Source organism: Pseudophryne corroboree, chromosome 6 (assembly GCF_028390025.1).
Source record: "Pseudophryne corroboree isolate aPseCor3 chromosome 6, aPseCor3.hap2, whole genome shotgun sequence".
In the NCBI taxonomy this organism is placed as follows: domain Eukaryota; kingdom Metazoa; phylum Chordata; class Amphibia; order Anura; family Myobatrachidae; genus Pseudophryne; species Pseudophryne corroboree.
Window position 1 is genome coordinate 241,453,609 of NC_086449.1, and position 19,458 is coordinate 241,473,066.

Genomic DNA, 19,458 nt, shown 5'->3' on the forward strand with positions numbered 1-19,458 from the left:
GGAGGAGTGAGAACAATATTCTTTGCTCCGAATGAGCCAAGAAGGACTCGGTACCCGGAGCTGCAAGAAATGCTCTCAGAGGACTCTGGGCTTCTGCCTCTCAGACAGGACATGTTGCAACAGGGGCCCTGTCTGTTCCAAGACTTACCGCGGCTGCATTTGACGGCATGGCGGTTGAACGCCGGATCATAGCGGAAAAGGGCATTCCGGATGCAGTTATTCCTACACTGATAAAGGCTAGGAAAGACGTGACAGCAAGACTTTTTCACTGTATATAGCGAAAATAGGTTGCTTGGTGTGAGGCCGGGAAGGCCCTACAGAGGAATTCCAGAGGGGTCGATTCCTGCACTTCCTACAGTCAGGAGTGACTATGGGCCTAAAATTAGGATCCATAAAGGTCAAGATTTCGGCCCTATCCATTTTTCTCTCAAAAAGAACTGGCTTCACTGCCTGAAGTTCAGACGTTGTTCCGGGGGTGCTGCATATTCCGCCTCCTTTTGTGCCACCTGTGGCACCTTGGGATCTTAACGTTGTGTTGGATTTCCTGAAATCCCACTGGTTTGAGCCACTTAAGACCGTGGAGCTAAAATATCTCACGTGGAAAGTGGTCATGCTATTGGCCTTAGCTTCGGCTAGGCGTGTGTCAGATTTGGCGGTTTTGTCATGTAAAAGCCCTTATCTGATCTTCCATATGGACAGGGCAGAATTGAGGACTCGTCCCAATTTCTCCCTAGGGTGGTATCATAGTTTCATTTGAACCAGCCTATTGTGGTGCCTGCGGTTACTAGGGACTTGGAGGATTCCAAGTTGCTGGACGTAGTCCGGGCTTTGAAAATGTATGTTTCCAGAACGGCGGGAGTCAGAAAGTCTGACTCGCTGTTTATTCTGTATGCAGCCAACAAGGTTGGCGATCCTGCTTCGAAGCAGACTATTGCTCGCTGGATCTATAGCACGATTCAGCGGGTTCACTCTGCGGCTGGATTGCCGCATCCAAAATCGGTGAAAGCCCATTCCACAAGGAAGGTGGGCTCTTCTTGGGCGGCTGCCCGAGGGGTCTCGGCTTTACAGCTTTGCCGAGCTGCTGCTTGGTCGGGGTCAAACAAGTTTGCTAAGTTCTACAAGTTTGATACCCTGGCTGAGGAGGACCTTGAGTTTGCTCATGCGGTGCTGCAGAGTCATCCGCACTCTCCCGCCCGTTTGGGAGCTTTGGTATAATCCCCATGGTCCTTACAGAGTTCCCAGCATCCACTAGGACGTCAGAGAAAATAAGAATTTACTCACCGGTAATTCTATTTCTCGTAGTCCGTAGTGGATGCTGGGCGCCCGTCCCAAGTGCGGACTCTCTGCAATACATGTATATAGTTATTGCTTAACTAAAGGGTTATTGTTATGAGCCATCCGTAAAATGAGGCTCAGTTGTTATTCATACTGTTAACTGGGTATGGTTATCACAAGTTGTACAGTGTGATTGGTGTTGCTGGTATGAGTCTTACCCTGGATTCCAAATCCTTTCCTTGTTGTGTCAGCTCTTCCGGGCACAGTTTCCCTAACTGAGGTCTGGAGGAGGGGCATAGAGGGAGGAGCCAGTGCACACCAGATAGTACCTAATCTTTCTTTTAGAGTGCCCAGTCTCCTGCGGAGCCCGTCTATTCCCCATGGTCCTTACGGAGTTCCCAGCATCCACTACGGACTACGAGAAATAGAATTACCGGTGAGTAAATTCTAATTTTTTTTTTGTGTGTGTGTCCTGATGAAGGGGAAACGTGCCCCGAAATGTTGAATTAAAGCACATTTTGTTTCACTGAGCAATGAGTCCAGGAATGCCACCCCTGTTGTTTATGTCTTTGGATGGAGTCTGCCAGCTCCAAGGAGTGCACCCCGGCAAGTTAAGGTTGGTGCTAACATTGGAGTGCCAGATGACAGGAGTAAATGTGCGTGTGTGTGTGTGTGTGTGTGTGTGTGTGTGTGTGTGTGTGTATATGTATATATATATATATATATATATATATATATTGATAGTAATTAAATGCTATATTTATTTTAATACATGTGTCTTGATTGTTACATCTACCACTGCCAACATCTCTAGTTTGTCTTGAGCATAGTGCTCTATTTGGATATATTGTACTTTATTTACTGATCATTTTAGTGAGCGTCCACAGGCAAACATTAGGCTGCTGCAGCTTAATACCATTCATCAAGTTTTAATATGCACCATAATAAAGGTTTTTTTTACATACATATTAGTTCTATGAGTAGGGTCAGAGTAAACTCAGTGCTCAACAGTAACATCAATAGTCAGCATTGGCGTGTCTATAATGGGTACACACTGGCCCCTGGGTACAAAGGGGCACATAGCGACACTGTGTGGCACTTTGCTATAGTCTACTGCTCTACAGAGGAGGGGGCCCGCACAGAGCCTACAGACAGGCCCCCTCCTCTCATAAATTGCTCCTGGTAATCGGGGATATGCATATTGGAGATTTTGCTGAATGTATAATGGGTCATAGCCAGTGATATGTTTATATACCACTCTCTTTATTATTTACATGTTTTCCGTACAGCCCTGGTACCCCAGATGAACAGATCAGTGCAGTTGTACCAGTCAGCTCACTTCCCAATGGCGTGAGTTATACTAACACTTGTCTTCTGCGTGTGCTCTACTATGTCTCTCTCCCATGTCCAGATGGGCTTACTTGTTATCTGTATCCACTGTCTTTGTGTCCTTCCATATTTACCTGTACTCCATAGCCATATCTGCTTCCACATTTCCCTGAATCCCATGTACCGGTGTGCGTTCATGAATTGTGTCATCATGTATATTCTGTGTTTGTGTAATAGAAATATTTATACATGTTCATAGCTGTATGATTTTTGGGGGCACCTGTAATTGCAATTTATGACTAGATATTATAACATTACTATTTTGCTAATTGTTTTATAGGTGCTTTTATTCTACCGCAGTGGTATCGTTGAGCTCTTGGATGTTGTGTTGAATCAGAAAGTTTGCCAATTTGGGCTGCCATTGTCCTATAAATTGGCGTTTCCCTGGCAGCCAGTTTATGCCCTTGATTCAGAGAACCTTTGTCTTTTTCTTAAAGGTGGGTAATTATATTCCTCACATTATATCTCTAACATGGATAAATAATAAAATTGACATACAGTAATATAGGAAACCTCAACAATTTAATTCTATTTGTATGCATTAAGAAATAGATGTCCATGTGTATTTTCCATACAGATCTTGTGCAGAGGTGTTGTAGCAATACTGTTCTTATTGCTCTCATGGCAAGCATTATTCTATTCACTGTAAACTGTTTTGTTATGTCATGTTACCCTTATGTGCTTACCTTTTTGTTTTGTTGTCCACTTTATATCTCCCTGTTTTATACATGCCTTGTTAGCCGACTGTCCGGTGCTGGGCTGCAGAGCACTGTGACACCTTACAGATCATCAACAACAGTAATAATAAGGAAAGTCTCTATAATTACATTTCTCTGACGTCCTAGTGGATGCTGGGGACTCCGTCAGGACCATGGGGAATAGCGGCTCCGCAGGAGACAGGGCACAAAATTTAAAAGTTTGACCACTAGGTGGTGTGTACTGGCTCCTCCCCCTATGACCCTCCTCCAAGCCTCAGTTAGGTTTTTGTGCCCGTCCGAGCAGGGTGCAATCTAGGTGGCTCTCATAAAGAGCTGCTTAGAGTAAAAGTTTTGATAGTTTTATTATTTTCAGTGAGTCCTGCTGGCAACAGGCTCACTGCAACGAGGGACCTAGGGGAGAAGAAGTGAACTCACCTGCGTGCAGGATGGATTTGCTTCTTAGGCTACTGGACACTAGCTCCAGAGGGACGATCACAGGTACAGCCTGGATGGGTCACCGGAGCCGCGCCGCCGACCCCCTTGCAGATGCCGAAGTAAGAAGTGGTCCAGAAACCGGCGGCTGAAGGCTTTTCAGTCTTCATGAGGTAGCGCACAGCACTGCAGCTGTGCGCCATTGCGCTCAGGCACACTTCACACCGGCGGTCACTGAGGGTGCAGGGCGCTGGGGGGGGTGCCCTGGGCAGCAATGTTAATACCTTTCTGGCTAAAAAGAATACATCACATATAGTCCATGAGGCTATATGGATGTATTTCACCCCTGCCAGGTCTCAGAAAAACCGGGAGAAGAGCCCGCCGGAATAGGGGGCGGGGCCTATCTCCTCAGCACACAGCGCCATTTTCCTACACAGCTCCGCTGCTAGGAAGGCTCCCAGGCTCTCCCCTGCACTGCACTACAGAAACAGGGTAAAAAACAGAGAGGGGGGGCATTTTTTGGCGATATTATATATATTTAAGCAGCTATAAGGAAACAACACTTATATAAGGTTGTTCCTATATAATTATAGCGCTTTGGTGTGTGCTGGCAAACTCTCCCTCTGTCTCCCCAAAGGGCTAGTGGGGTCCTGTCTTCTATCAGAGCATTCCCTGTGTGTCTGCTGTGTGTCGGTACGTGTGTGTCGACATGTATGAGGACGATGTTGGTGTGGAGGCGGAGCAATTGCCGGTAATGGTGATGTCACCCCCTAGGGAGTCGACACCGGAATGGATGGCTTTGTTTATGGAATTACGTGATAATGTCAGCACGCTGCAAAAGTCGGTTGACGACATGAGACGACCGGCAAACCAGTTAGTACCTGTACAGGCGTCTCAAACACCGTCAGGGGCTGTAAAACGCCCTTTGCCTCAGTCGGTCGACACAGACCCAGACACGGACACCGAATCTAGTGTCGACGGTGAAGAAACTAACGTATTTTCCAGTAGGGCCACACGTTATATGATCACGGCAATAAAGGAGGCTTTGCATATCTCTGATACTGCAAGTACCACAAAAAGGGGTATTATGTGGGGTCTGAAAAAACTACCTGTAGTTTTTCCTGAATCAGAGGAATTGAATGACGTGTGTGATGAAGCGTGGGTTACCCCTGATAAAAAACTGCTAATTTCAAAGAAGTTATTGGCGTTATACCCTTTCCCGCCAGAGGTTAGGGCGCGCTGGGAAACACCCCCTAGGGTGGACAAGGCGCTCACACGTTTATCCAAACAAGTGGCGTTACCGTCTCCTGATACGGCCGCCCTCAAGGATCCAGCTGATAGGAGGCTGGAAAATACTCTAAAAAGTATATACACACATACTGGTGTTATACTGCGACCAGCAATCGCCTCAGCCTGGATGTGCAGTGCTGGGGTGGCTTGGTCGGATTCCCTGACTGAAAATATTGATACCCTGGATAGGGACAGTATTTTATTGACTATAGAGCAATTAAAGGATGCATTCCTTTATATGCGAGATGCACAGAGGGATATCTGCACTCTGGCATCAAGAGTAAGTGCGATGTCCATATCTGCCAGAAGAAGTCTATGGACACGACAGTGGTCAGGCGATGCGGATTCCAAACGGCATATGGAAGTATTGCCGTATAAAGGGGAGGAATTATTTGGGGTCGGTCTATCGGATTTGGTAGCCACGGCAACAGCCGGGAAGTCCACCTTTTTACCTCAAGTCCCCTCCCAGCAGAAAAAGACGTAGTCTTTTCAGCCGCAGTCCTTTCGTTCCTATAAGAACAAGCGAGCAAAAGGACATTCATATTTGCCCCGAGGCAAAGGAAAGGGTAAGAGACTGCAGCAAGCAGCCCCTTCCCAGGAGCAGAAGTCCTCCCCGGCTTCTGCAAAGGCCTCAGCATGACGCTGGGACCTTACAAGCGGACTCAGGGGCGGTGGGGGGTCGCCTCAAGAATTTCAGCGCACAGTGGGCTCACTCGCAGGTGGACCCCTGGATCCTGCAGGTAGTATCTCAGGGTTACAGGTTGGAATTCGAGAAGTCTCCCCCTCGCCGGTTCCTAAAATCTGCTTTGCCAACGTCTCCCTCAGACAGGGCGACGGTATTGGAAGCCATTCACAAGCTGTATTCTCAGCAGGTGATAATCAAGGTACCCCTTCTACAACAGGGAAAGGGGTATTACTCCACGCTATTTGTGGTACCGAAGCCGGACGGCTCGGTAAGACCTATTCTAAATCTGAAATCTCTGAACCTGTACATACAAAAATTCAAGTTCAAGATGGAGTCACTCAGAGCAGTGATAGCGAATCTGGAAGAAGGGGATTTTATGGTGTCCTTGGACATCAAGGATGCTTACCTTCATGTCCCAATTTGCCCTTCACACCAAGGGTACCTCAGGTTCGTGGTACAAAACTGTCATTATCAGTTTCAGACGCTGCCGTTTGGATTGTCCACGGCACCCAGGGTCTTTACCAAGGTAATGGCCGAAATGATGATCCTTCTTCGAAGAGAAGGCGTATTAATTATCCCTTACTTGGACGATCTCCTGATAAGGGCAAGATCCAGAGAACAGCTGGAGGTCGGAGTAGCACTAACTCAAGTAGTGCTCCAACAGCACGGGTGGATTCTGAATTTTCCAAAATCCCAACTGATCCCGACGACACGTCTGCTGTTCCTAGGGATGATTCTGGACACTGTTCAGAAAAAGGTATTTCTTCCGGAGGAGAAAGCCAGGGAGTTATCCGAACTCGTCAGGAACCTCCTAAAACCAGGGACAGTGTCTGTGCATCAATGCACAAGAGTCCTGGAAAAAAGGGTCTCTCTGCTATGGTGGTTGCAGAGTGCTCATCTGTTAGAGGGCCGCAGATTCGGCATACAGAACTGGGTCCTAGTGACCACGGATGCCAGCCTGAGAGGCTGGGGAGCGGTCACACAAGGAAGAAACTTCCAGGGCGTGTGGTCAAGCCTGGAAACGTCTCTTCACATAAATATACTGGAACTAAGAGCAATCTACAATGCTCTAAGCCTGGCAAACCCTCTGCTTCAGGGTCAGCCGGTGTTGATCCAGTCGGACAACATCACGGCAGTCGCCCACGTAAACAGACAGGGCGGCACAAGAAGCAGGATGGCAATGGCAGAGGCTGCAAGGATTCTTCGCTGGGCGGAAAATCATGTGATAGCACTGTCAGCAGTGTTCATCCCGGGAGTGGACAACTGGGAAGCAGACTTCCTCAGCAGACACGATCTTCACCCGGGAGAGTGGGGACTTCATCCAGAAGTCTTCCACATGATTGTAGTCCATTGGGAAAGACCAATGGTGGACATGATGGCGTCCCGCCTCAACAAAAAACTGGACAGGTATTGCGCCAGGTCAAGAGACCCTCAGGCAATAGCTGTGGACGCTCTGGTAACACCATGGGTGTACCAGTCAGTGTATGTGTTTCCTCCTCTGCCTCTCATACCCAAGGTACTGAGAATTATACGGCAAAGGGGAGTAAGAACGATACTAGTGGCTCCGGACTGGCCAAGAAGGACTTGGTACCCGGAACTTCAGGAGATGCTCACGGAAGATCCGTGGCCTTTACCTCTAAGAAGGGATCTGCTTCAGCAGGGACCGTGTCTATTCCAAGACTTACCGCGGCTGCGTTTGACGGCATGGCGGTTGAACGCCGGATCCTAAGGGAAAAAGGCATTCCGGAAGAGGTCATCCCTACCCTGGTCAAAGCCAGGAAGGAGGTGACTGCACAACATTATCACCGCATTTGGAGAAAATATGTTGCGTGGTGTGAGGCCAGGAGGGCCCCGACAGAGGAATTTCAACTGGGTCGATTCCTACATTTCCTGCAAACAGGATTATCTATGGGCCTCAAATTAGGGTCCATTAAGGTTCAAATTTCGGCCCTGTCGATTTTCTTCCAGAAAGAATTGGCTTCAGTTCCTGAAGTCCAGACTTTTGTAAAAGGAGTACTACATATACAGCCCCCGGTTGTGCCCCCAGTGGCACCGTGGGATCTCAATGTAGTTTTGGATTTTCTCAAATCCCATTGGTTTGAGCCACTCAAATCGGTAGATTTGAAATATCTTACATGGAAAGTAACCATGCTACTGGCCCTGGCTTCAGCCAGGAGAGTGTCGGAATTGGCGGCTTTATCGTATAAAAGCCCATATCTGATTTTCCATTCGGACAGGGCAGAATTGAGGACGCGTCCTCATTTTCTGCCTAAGGTGGTATCAGCGTTTCACCTGAACCAGCCTATTGTGGTGCCTGCGGCTACTAGCGATTTGGAGGATTCCAAGTTGCTGGACGTTGTCAGAGCATTGAAAATATATATTTCAAGGACGGCTGGAGTCAGAAAATCTGACTCGCTGTTTATACTGTATGCACCCAACAAGCTGGGTGCTCCTGCTTCTAAGCAGACGATTGCTCGTTGGATTTGTAGCACAATTCAACTGGCACATTCTGTGGCAGGCCTGCCACAGCCTAAATCTGTCAATGCCCACTCCACAAGGAAGGTGGGCTCATCTTGGGCGGCTGCCCGAGGGGTCTCGGCATTACAACTCTGCCGAGCAGCTACGTGGTCAGGGGAGAACACGTTTGTAAAATTCTACAAATTTGATACCCTGGCTAAGGAGGACCTGGAGTTCTCTCATTCGGTGCTGCAGAATCATCCGCACTCTCCCGCCCGTTTGGGAGCTTTGGTATAATCCCCATGGTCCTGACGGAGTCCCCAGCATCCACTAGGACGTCAGAGAAAATAAGAATTTACTCACCGGTAATTCTATTTCTCGTAGTCCGTAGTGGATGCTGGGCGCCCATCCCAAGTGCGGATTGTCTGCAATACTTGTACATAGTTATTGTTACAAAAAAATCGGGTTGTTTATTGTTGTGAGCCATCTTTTCAGAGGCTCCTACGTTATCATACTGTTAACTGGGTTCAGATCACAAGTTGTACGGTGTGATTGGTGTGGCTGGTATGAGTCTTACCCGGGATTCAAAATCCTTCCTTATTGTGTACGCTCGTCCGGGCACAGTATCCTAACTGAGGCTTGGAGGAGGGTCATAGGGGGAGGAGCCAGTACACACCACCTTCGTGGTCAAACTTTTAAATTTTGTGCCCTGTCTCCTGCGGAGCCGCTATTCCCCATGGTCCTGACGGAGTCCCCAGCATCCACTACGGACTACGAGAAATAGAATTACCGGTGAGTAAATTCTTATTTTAATGGCCGATTTAATTGCAAGCAATGCATGCGATGTGCGGCGTAAAGGTGTGTACACACGGTCAGATCTTTTCTTCCGATTCTGACTATATAGTCAGAATCGGAAGAAAAGATAGTGCAGATCGCAAGGTGACAGTCACCTTGCGATCCCGATCCGATGCCGATGCGCGGCCCCGCGCGGTCGGCATCGGCAGAAAAAATAGACTGTGCAGGCAAGTCAGTCTTGACTATCTCTATAGAAGAGATAGTCAAGATTGACGCTTAGCCAAAATCGCACAGTACCTGCGTCTGAGTTGCACTGTGCATGTGCTGCGATGGTCTCGTGACGGCGGTCACAGAGAGGATTTAGTTGCATAGTGACAGCCAGGGACCATTTGGGGCAGATAACAAGGGAGGTCCGGCAAGAGCACAGGAGTGACGCGGCCATTTTGGGTGTGTTTGAGGCTGTGACTGCGATCCTGATCGCAGCTGCATTGTCTCCGGCTCCTTACTTCCTGCTGCCATGCTGTGCGGCCATGGGGCTGCTAAGAACTTCCAGAAGCAACAGATCTGGCATGGATGCCGTGTCTTTGTACGTACCACTGGAATTAGCACAGCTGTGACATTTGCATATTGTCATACAGCCACTGTATACCCAGCCACAGCTGCGGATGCATTTGCTTACATCTCTGAGTCAGGCCCATCATGTGTATTTGCACTGAGAATGCTCTAGACCTGTGCACAAACAGGTACGGGTGATGAGGGTGATGCAGAGTCATACACATATCTGTTGCATCTATACTTGTGACTACAGAGGCGTGTCTTGGCTGCTGTGGGGCTTATCCTGCAGGAGGGTGTGTCAGTGTGGGCCATGCAGAGTTGGACATAAGTGTACACACATGTTTCCATGCTTATCACACTTAGTACAGGGCTGGTGCAGTTGTGCACTGATGATGGTGATGAGTAGCAAATCAAGGGCCTGATTCAGATGTGAGTAAAGTGAGCATCCTTGCTGCTTACATGGAAATGCAGCAGGTGGGGTTCGCTTCCTGCATGCATGTGTGATCCAGTGCTCCGTCCAGGGACGGGAAATCTCCATCGGAAGACAGGGACCCTGGCCTTGGCAGTCCCACAAAACTCAGTTTTGTGAAAAAATGGCCATCACTGCCCCCTCCTCGCCACAAAACGGCTGCAGACTGTCAATCACTTGAGGTCTGCAGTCGCACTGGGCCCGATGACACAGGACCCGTACTGCACATGCACAGTACAGGTCTGGCGCATGCACAAAGTACTAAACATCGGTACTTTGCGCCTGTAGCCACACTTGTTTCCGGACCTGAATCAGAACATCATGTGATACAAATAATTCTGAATAAGGGTGACTAGAGTATATGCATTTTTTGGGTTAATTGAAGCTATCATTTCTATAATATATAATGTTTAAGACATTAGACAAAGGTGGTTACTGCTGGTAGCAGTCTGATGCCTCGAGTCCGTACTAGAAAAGCAGGTGCTGATGTGTCCGTGTGTCCATTTATAAATGTGGTGGATAGATGTGTGTTATTAGTATCGGTTATGTGCAACATGAGCTTTAAGATACACAAGTTCTACAAGAAAAAGAGTGGAGATATATCAAACTTTCTAAAGACTACAAGTACAGTAGATGTGTTCTGACTATCATTGTATAGAGAGTGCTATATAAGTGATAGCTAGAATCTGATTGGTTGCTAGGGCAACACCTCCACTTATGCTATTTCAAAGGTTTATAAGTACCAGTAAACAGAAGAAAATAAATACTGAGAGCAGGGGCGGAAGTCCCGGAGGCAGCGGAGTCGGCTGCCGCCGGGCTCCTGACCTGCAGAGGGCGCCTCGCAGCGCCCGCTGACTTTACACAGATTGACATGCGGACGAGCGCCCGCATGTCAATCTGCAGTCCCCCCCCCCCTTGTGTTGGAGGGACACGGTCGGAGCGCATAGAGCGTCTCTCCTGTGTCCCTCCCTGGCTCTCTCCCCCGGCGGTCTAATAGAGGAAGTGCCGTTCGTGAGCTCTGATTGGCTCACGAACCGGCACTTCCTGTATTAGACCGGCCGGGGGAGAGAGCCAGGGAGGGACACAGGAGAGACGCTCTATGCGCTCCGACCGTGTCCCTCCAACACAAGGGGGGGGGGGCAGGCACTGGGTGGCATATACCTGGCACGAGGGGGGGGGGGGAGACCTGGCACTGGGGGGCATATACCTGGCACTGGGGGGCATATACATGGCACTGTGGGGGAAGACCTGTCACTGGGGGGCATATACCTGGCACTGGGGGGCATATACCTGGCACTGGGGGGCATATACATGGCACTGTGGGGAAGACCTGGCACTGGGGGGCATATACCTGGCACTGGGGGGCATATACCTGGCACGAGGGGGGGGGGAGACCTGGCACTGGGGGGCATATTCCTGGCACTGGGGGGCATATACCTGGCACTGGGGGGCATATACCTGGCACTGGGGGGCATATACATGGCACTGGGGGGCATATACATGGCACTGTGGGGGAAGACCTGGCACTGGGGGGCATATACCTGGCCCTGTGGGGGAAGACCTGGCACTGGGGGGCATATACCTGGCACTGGGGGGCATATACCTGGCCCTGTGGGGGAAGACCTGGCACTGGGGGGCATATACCTGGCACTGGGGGGCATATACCTGGCACTGGGGAGCATATACCTGGCACTGGGGGGCATATACCTGGCACTGGGGGGCATATACCTGGCACTGGGGGTGAAGACCTGGCACTGGGGGGCATACACCTGGCAGTGGGGGGCATATACCTGGCCCTGTGGGGGAAGACCTGGCACTGGGGGGCATATACCTGGCACTGGGGGGCATATACCTGGCACTGGGGGGCATATACCTGGCACTGGGGCGGGGGGCATATACCTGGCACTGGGGAGAGGGATATATTTGGCACTGGGGGCATATACCTGGCACTGTGGGGGAAGATCTGGCACTGGGGGCATATACCTGGCCCTGTGGGGGAATATCTGGCACTGGGGGCATATGCCTGGCACTGTGGAGGAATAGCTGGCACTGGGGGCATATAGCTGGCACTGTGGGGGAGTAGGCACTGAGGGGGCATATGTGGCACTGTGGTGGAATATTTGGCACTGGGGGGAGCAGGCACTGAGGGGGTATATGTGGCACTGGGGGGGTATATTTGGCACTGGGGGCATGTACCTGGCACTGGAGGCATATACCTGACACTGTGGGGGAATATCTGGCACTGGGGGCATATGTGGCACTGGGAGCACGGCCCTAGCAACAAGCACTACCCCCTAGCAACGAGCATGACACCCAGTGCATGAACCCCCTGGCAACGAGCATGACACCCTGAGCATGAAAACCCCTGGCACCGTGCATGGAACCGCTGGCAACGAGCATGACACCCAGTGCATGAAACCCCTGGCAACGAGCATGACACCCTGAGCATGAAAACCCCTGCCACCGTGCATGGAACCAAGAGCATGAAACCGCTGGCAACGAACATGACACCCAACGCATGAAACCCCTGGCAACGAGCATGACACCCTGAGCATGAAAACCCCTGGCACCGTGCATGGAACCAAGAGCATGAAACCGAGCAGGTAATTTAAAAGTAATTAGAAGCCTTACTGTAGAACTTAATGTGTAATGGGCATTACGGTGTGTGGCATAATGTATCACGGACATTGCGGTGTGTGTCATAATGTGTCGGGCATTACGGTGTATGGTATACTATATCGCGGGCATTGTGATATGTGGTATAATGTCTCAGGCTCATTGTGGTGTGTGTTATACTGTGTCAAAGACATTGTATGTGCTATAATGTATCAAGGGCATTGCAGTGTGTAGCATAATGTATAATGGGCATTGTGATTCCTGTCATAATGTGTCACAGGCATTACGGTGTGTGGTATAATGTATCAGGGGCATTGCAGTGTGTAGCATAATGTATAACGGGCATTGCGATTCCTGTCATAATGTGTCGGGGGCATTACGGTGTGTGGCATAATGTGTCGTGGGCATTATGGTGTGTGCATATTGTGTCATGTGCATTATTGTGTGTGGCATAATGTCTAAGGGCCACTGCAGTATGTGGCATAATGTATACTGAGCATTACTATAAGGAGGAAAAATTACAAATAATGTAAGGGGCATGAATCAGGATTATTTTTCTTTCCCGTCTGGGCGTGCAGGTTGGAAAACTGGGGTATAACGCAGTCTTTTCCTGCAATGTCACGCCCCTTTATGGTAAGCCACGCCCATCCCAACGAAGCCACACACTCTATACTGCCAATTATGGAGGGGGGGGGCAAATAATTTTTTGGCTTGGGGGAGAAAAATTTCTAGTTACGTCACTGAACTGACTCATTCCTGTAAGCCGCCACCACAGCGCAAACCCCAGGAGAGTACGCTGGTGCGCGCCTGCTGTGGGAGGTAGGAGAGGAGCTGCTGCTACCGTTGCCCCGCTGCTGTGGGGAAGGGGGGGACGGGATGGATGGACACACGTGCGAGGCGGTGTTTAAGAGCTGGTACCACGCTTGCCTTGTATTCCACTTCCTAATTGCGCTCTGCCTCCGGTAATTGGGGAGGAGAGTAGAGCCTTCTTTCACTACACAAGGTATCCATCTATGCTCCCTTTCTCCCTGTATAAGTGCACTGCCAGTATGTATGTATGTTTGTATATATAGATAGAGGTAGGGGTCTGGCACAGCCACATAATAGACTAATACATTGGGTGCCCTCACAGCAAAGTAGTTTAGCAAAATAGAGGTGGTGCGGCACTCCAATGATTTGCACACTGACACCAATTGAAGTAGTGCAACGTTTCAATGCCCGTTTAATGAATCTGCATTTTTGTCATATATACTATGACCCCCATTCTGCCTCATCCCGTCCTCCAGACCTCTGTTACTCCATCTGCCCCCCCCCCCCCATTTGCCAAGTCCTTCTGCCCACCCGCGACCATCCCTCCCCATCTTCCTCCCATAATTAATTGTCCTCCCGCAGGGAATACATATGTTTTACCGACAGACGGGATGCCGTCTGTCAGCATCCTGACAGCAGCATCCCGTCCGTCAGAATGCTGGCAAGGGGCATGCGCAATGAAGGCCCTTGCTTGTTGCGCTCGCAACTCAGTGGTCTCGGTGGTTCCCATCCCACTCTATTGGTGTTGTGGACACCCACGAATGGGAATAAGACCTGTGAGACGGTATTCTGGTGTCGGTATCCTGACCGCTAGGAATCCCGACAGCCAGCAAAATGATTGCCTCCCCTCCCGCAGTATCGGTCACATAATAGACTCACTTTCAGCTCCAGGCCCATGTGGACCCTAAACTGGCACTGGTCTGCTGGGATGTATCATTAGCACAAGGTTAAAAATGCAGCCAAACCTCCAAAAATGCAGTTTTCATAGGTTTGGCGGCTTACTACTTATCCACCAAGCCTAGACCCCAGGGCTTGGATGAGGTGGGCAACACCATCTTTAGATGGGCCTCTATCACATTTCCCATTGGACCCCTCCCAGCACCCCCCAGTGGGGCGCATCAGCCCATGCATGCACAGATAGGACTCCGGATCATACACCGGGAAGTTCTACTGTATCATGGCAAAGAATAGCTCTCACCGCAAGAGCTGTCCTTTGGAAATTTCTTCATGCATACGCCATTATGCTTGCAAAGAATGGCAGGATATATATATATATATATATATATATATATATATATATATATATATAAATATATATATAGCCTGCAGGATCAATATTGGTGTGGTGTGTGTGTGTGTGTGTGTGTGTGTGTGTGTGTGTGTGTGTGTGTATGTATGTATATGTATATATATATATATATATATATATATATATATATATATATATATATATATATATATATATATATATATATATATATAAAAAATTTTTTTTGCCTCTATATAGGGGGGCACCTGTATTTATATTGCCTCCGGGCGTCTAGGACGAACTTACGCCACTGACTGAGAGGGGAGGCTTAGCATCACAGCAGGCAGTTACGTGTGATGGTGTTGACTGTCTGGTCCATGTGCATCCAGAAAGTATTCACAGCGCTTCACTTTTTCCACATTTTGTTAAAAGTATTATTCCAAAATGGAATAAATAATTTTTTCCCCTCAAAATTGTACACACAATACCCCATAATCAGCAACGGACTGGGGCTTTAATTCGGCCCAGGCACTCGTGAGCGCGCCTGCACTGAAGGCGCGTGCGCTCATCATGGGGGCGCACGTACGTGGACTCGTGGCACGCCCCCATTACCATGGTGACGCTTGCTGGGGGTGCACCGCGGGTAGTGGACTCGCGGCACGCCCCCATTTCCATGGAGACCGGTGGGGGGGTGATTGAACCAGAGAGCCAGAGGCTGCGCTGCGCGCGGCCTTCCCGGCTCTCTGAGGGACCGGATCGACCCACCTGCTCATCGGCCCTTCTGGCACGTGCCAGAAGTGCCAGATGGCCAGTCCGGCCCTGCCCATAATGACAACGTGAATTTGCAAATTTATTAAAAATAAATGTACATAAGTATTCACAGCCTTTGCTCAATACTTTGTTGATGTACCTTTGGCAGCAATTACAGCCTCAAGTCTATTTGAATATGATGCCACAAGCTTGGTACACCTACTCTTTGGGCAGTTTCGCCCATTCCTCTTTGCAGCACTTCTCAAGCTCCATCATAAATGAATTTATTCCATTTTGGAATAAGGCTGTAAGATAACATAATGTGGAAAAAGTGAAGTGCTGTGAATACTTTCCGGATGCACTGTACATAGAACATTTCAAGCACAATTCTTTGTGTTCCTGTGGCATCCTGCACAGGGTGTGTATTTATGCCTCCACAGCCCCACAAATCTATGCAGCCTAAAGGGGGGGTACTCACGGAGCGATAATCTAAGCAATCTGACCAGATTGCTTAGATTTTAAGCATGATCTGTCCGTGTGTACCCCACACAGCGATAGCTATGCGTGGCCCCGTGCGTTGCTATTGCTGGTGCTAGATTGGCCTGCATGCAGGCTCAATCTAGCACATCGCTCATTTCACCCACTGGGTGAAATGAGCGTCCCCCCACATCTGCCCTGATACAGCTCTTTAATCATCTCTAGTGGCAGAATACATCCCCCACCACTCAATTAATTGTATTGTTGTCCATTAAATAGTAACAATGGTACAGATAGATCTTAATCAAAAATCCATATCCTGTTCTTCACTGGTGACAAGGTGTTTATTCATGTTTATCTGATTTTGCCTTGCAGCGAATGAGAAGGTGGCCCGGGGAGAGATGTTGGCCACAGAAAATGGCCCTTGCACTCTCTTCAGCTTCACTCTGGACAGTGTGTGTCTAATGGAATCTGTCACGAAAGCACAGCAGACTGCTGTTCTGTCACATAACCTACACTGGGAACAGAAGTGCAAGTCACTCTTTCAGACAAGGTGAGACTTTCAATCCATTAAACAGAAATACCACAAGAAAACCTTACCATAAGCATACATGTACAGTAACTGTTTACGGTGTGACATCTTTTCCTTTCACCAGACTGCAAACTTTTCCAGAGAGGAGAAAGCAGATAGCAGCATCATGGACTCTTCTAAGGAAGCAAGCCTCTGACCTAACACAGAGAGATATCCTGTGCAGGTGAAAGAAGAAAAGAGGGGGAAAATAGATTCTTGTTTAACACTTTATTCATATTTTCTGTAATAAAATAAATAAAAAAATAGATATTTAAAGGTGCAAGAATTTGTTGTAGCAGGATTTGTTCTTCGTGGATGTTACATCGTAAAACAAGCTGTACAGCACAGAGATGCTGTATATTAGAAATACTGTATCTGTCACTATGTCATACGTAACTAGAAACCCTTTGTCTCAGAGTCTAAAAGCCCATATAGACGGGCCGATGTGGGAGAGATGTGTGCTGAGCGAACCGCTCAGCACACATCTCTCCAGCCGCTCAGCACAGCGCGATGTGTGTTGTGCGTGCGGGGGGAGACTGGGGGGCGCTCATTTCACCCAGCGGGTGAAGTGAGCGACCCGCTAGATTGGTCTGCACGGCAGGCCAATCTAGCACCAGCGATAGCAATGCGCGGGGCTGCGCATCGCTATCGCTGTAGGGGGAACACACAGAGTGATCATGCTTAAATTCTAAGCAATCTAGTCAGATTGCTTAGAATATCGCTCAGTGAGTACCCCCCATTACCCTATATTTCAACAAGCGCTAAACACCATTAATATCTCCATTCAAGCAGTTTTATTGCTCTTCATCAAAGCTGGGGAGAATTCATAAAGTAATAAAAGCATAAAACTCAGTTTAACTACTTTATGGGGCTGATTCAGAGATGGCTGCTGTATGCAGCTTCTGTGCAAAATTATGCTAAAGCTGTAGGAAGTAAATAGATGGACACTGCAGGCTTGTCTGATCTGCTGCTGCATCAACTGCGTAAACATCTGCTTATTCAGTATGTGAAGTCACGCTGCTGTGGCCAGTGAGGCTGCATCTGAGGACACAGCCACAGGCTTCAGCACACTCAGAAATATGGCTGACATGTCCTAGTTTTCTTGGACGCTTCCTGGCACCGCCCCCAAACAATAGCACCATGTGAATAATGCTGCAGTGTGTGGGGCTTAGTGAGTGATATTGCAGCCCCAAATCTGCAGCTAGAGATGTGCGGCTGGCACTTTTCGTGTTTTGTGTTTTGGTTCTAATTAGAGATGTGCGGCTGGCACTTTTCGTGTTTTGTGTTTTGGTTCTGGTTCTAATTCCACTTTCGTGTTTTGGTTTTAGCTTGGTTTTGCCAAAACCACCCTTTCGTGTTTTGGTTTTGGATGTGGATGATTTTTGAAAAAAACATAAAAACAGCTCAAATCACAGAATTTGGGGGTAATTTTGCTCCTACGGTATTATTAACCTCAATAACAATCATTTCCAGTCTATTCTGAACACCTCACACCTCACAATATTGTTTTAGGCCAAAAGGTTGCACCGAGGTTGCTGGATGACTAAGCTAAGCGACACAAGTGTGCGGCACAAACACCTGGCCCATCTAGGAGTGGCACTGCAGTGGCAGACAGGAGGGCAGATATTTAAAAAAAAAAGTCCCCAAACAGCACATCATGCAAAGAAGAAAAAGAATTGCAATGAGGTAGTTGTATGACTAAGCCAAGTGACACAAACAATTGGCCCATCTAGGCGTGGCACTGCAGTGGCAGACAGGAGGGCAGAGATAAAAAAAGAGAGACCCCAAACAGCACATCATGCAAAGAAGAAAAAGATTTGCAATGAGGTAGTTGTATGACTAAGCCAAGCGACACATACAATTGGCCCATCTAGGCAGTGGCAGACAGGAGGGCAGATATTAAAAAAAAGGCCCCTAACAGCACATGATGCAAAGAAGAAAAAAAGGTGCACCGAGGTTGCTGTATGACTAAGCTAAGCGACACAACCACCTGGCCCATCTAGTAGAGTCACGCAGTGGCTGAATGTCGAGAGTGGGCCGCAATTGTTCGGTCCACTGACAGCATCTCCAGCACGCTCAAGTCACTTTTAAAAAAATCTGCAATTGGTGGACTTATACGGCAGTAGACCAGGACTAATACAGCAGTGTCACACAGGATGGCACTTTTCAACTGGAATTATACGTCCAAATCTCTGGAATTAATTGGCAAGATCACTGTAATTAATAATTGTAAATCACTGACATTAATTGGCAAAATCACTGTAATTATACGTCCAAATCACTGGAATTAAATGGTAAGATCACTGTAATTAATAATTATAAATCACTGACATTAATTGGCAAAATCACTGTAATTATACGTCCAAATCACTGGAATTAAATGGCAAGATCACTGTAATTAATCATTATAAATCACTGACATTAATTGACAAAATCACTGTAATTATACGTCCAAATCACTGGAATTAATTGGAAAGATCACTGTAATTAATAATGATAAATCACTGACATTAATTGGCAAAATCACTGTAATTATATGTCCAAATCACTGGAATTAAATGACAAGATCACTGTAATTAATAATTATAAATCACTGACATTAATTGGCAAAATCACTGTAATTATACGTCCAAATCACTGGAATTAATTGGAAAGATCACTGGAATTAATAATTATAAATCACTGACATTAATTGGCAAAATCACTGTAATTATACGTCCAAATCACTAGAATTAAATGGCACGATCACTGTAATTAATAATTATAAATCACTGACATTAATTGGCAAAATCACTGTAATTATACATCCAAATCTCTGGAATTAAATGGCAAAATCTCGCTATCGCCTGCCTAGTCAAGTGGAATCTAGATGGGATTTAGTACCGGGAACACAATACCTCCATCAATTGTCTAAGTCCCACTGCACTAATGGCAGATACC

At 47.9% G+C, this 19,458-nt stretch overlaps 1 protein-coding gene across 5 annotated transcripts in view; it reads left to right on the forward strand.

The window, feature by feature from the left end:
* The window catches only part of WDR93 (WD repeat domain 93), a 145,877-nt gene extending 129,073 nt beyond the window's left edge, over window positions 1-16,804 (forward strand). For all 5 annotated transcript variants that reach the window (XM_063925801.1, XM_063925799.1, XM_063925800.1 and 2 more), the window contains 4 exons: window positions 2,565-2,625; window positions 2,945-3,101; window positions 16,323-16,500; window positions 16,604-16,804. In XM_063925801.1, the coding sequence (XP_063781871.1) occupies window positions 2,565-2,625; window positions 2,945-3,101; window positions 16,323-16,500; window positions 16,604-16,706 (499 nt within the window). In that variant the 3' untranslated portion in view covers window positions 16,707-16,804. The remainder of the gene's footprint in view (window positions 1-2,564; window positions 2,626-2,944; window positions 3,102-16,322; window positions 16,501-16,603) is intronic.
* The last annotated feature ends 2,654 nt before the right edge of the window (window positions 16,805-19,458 follow it).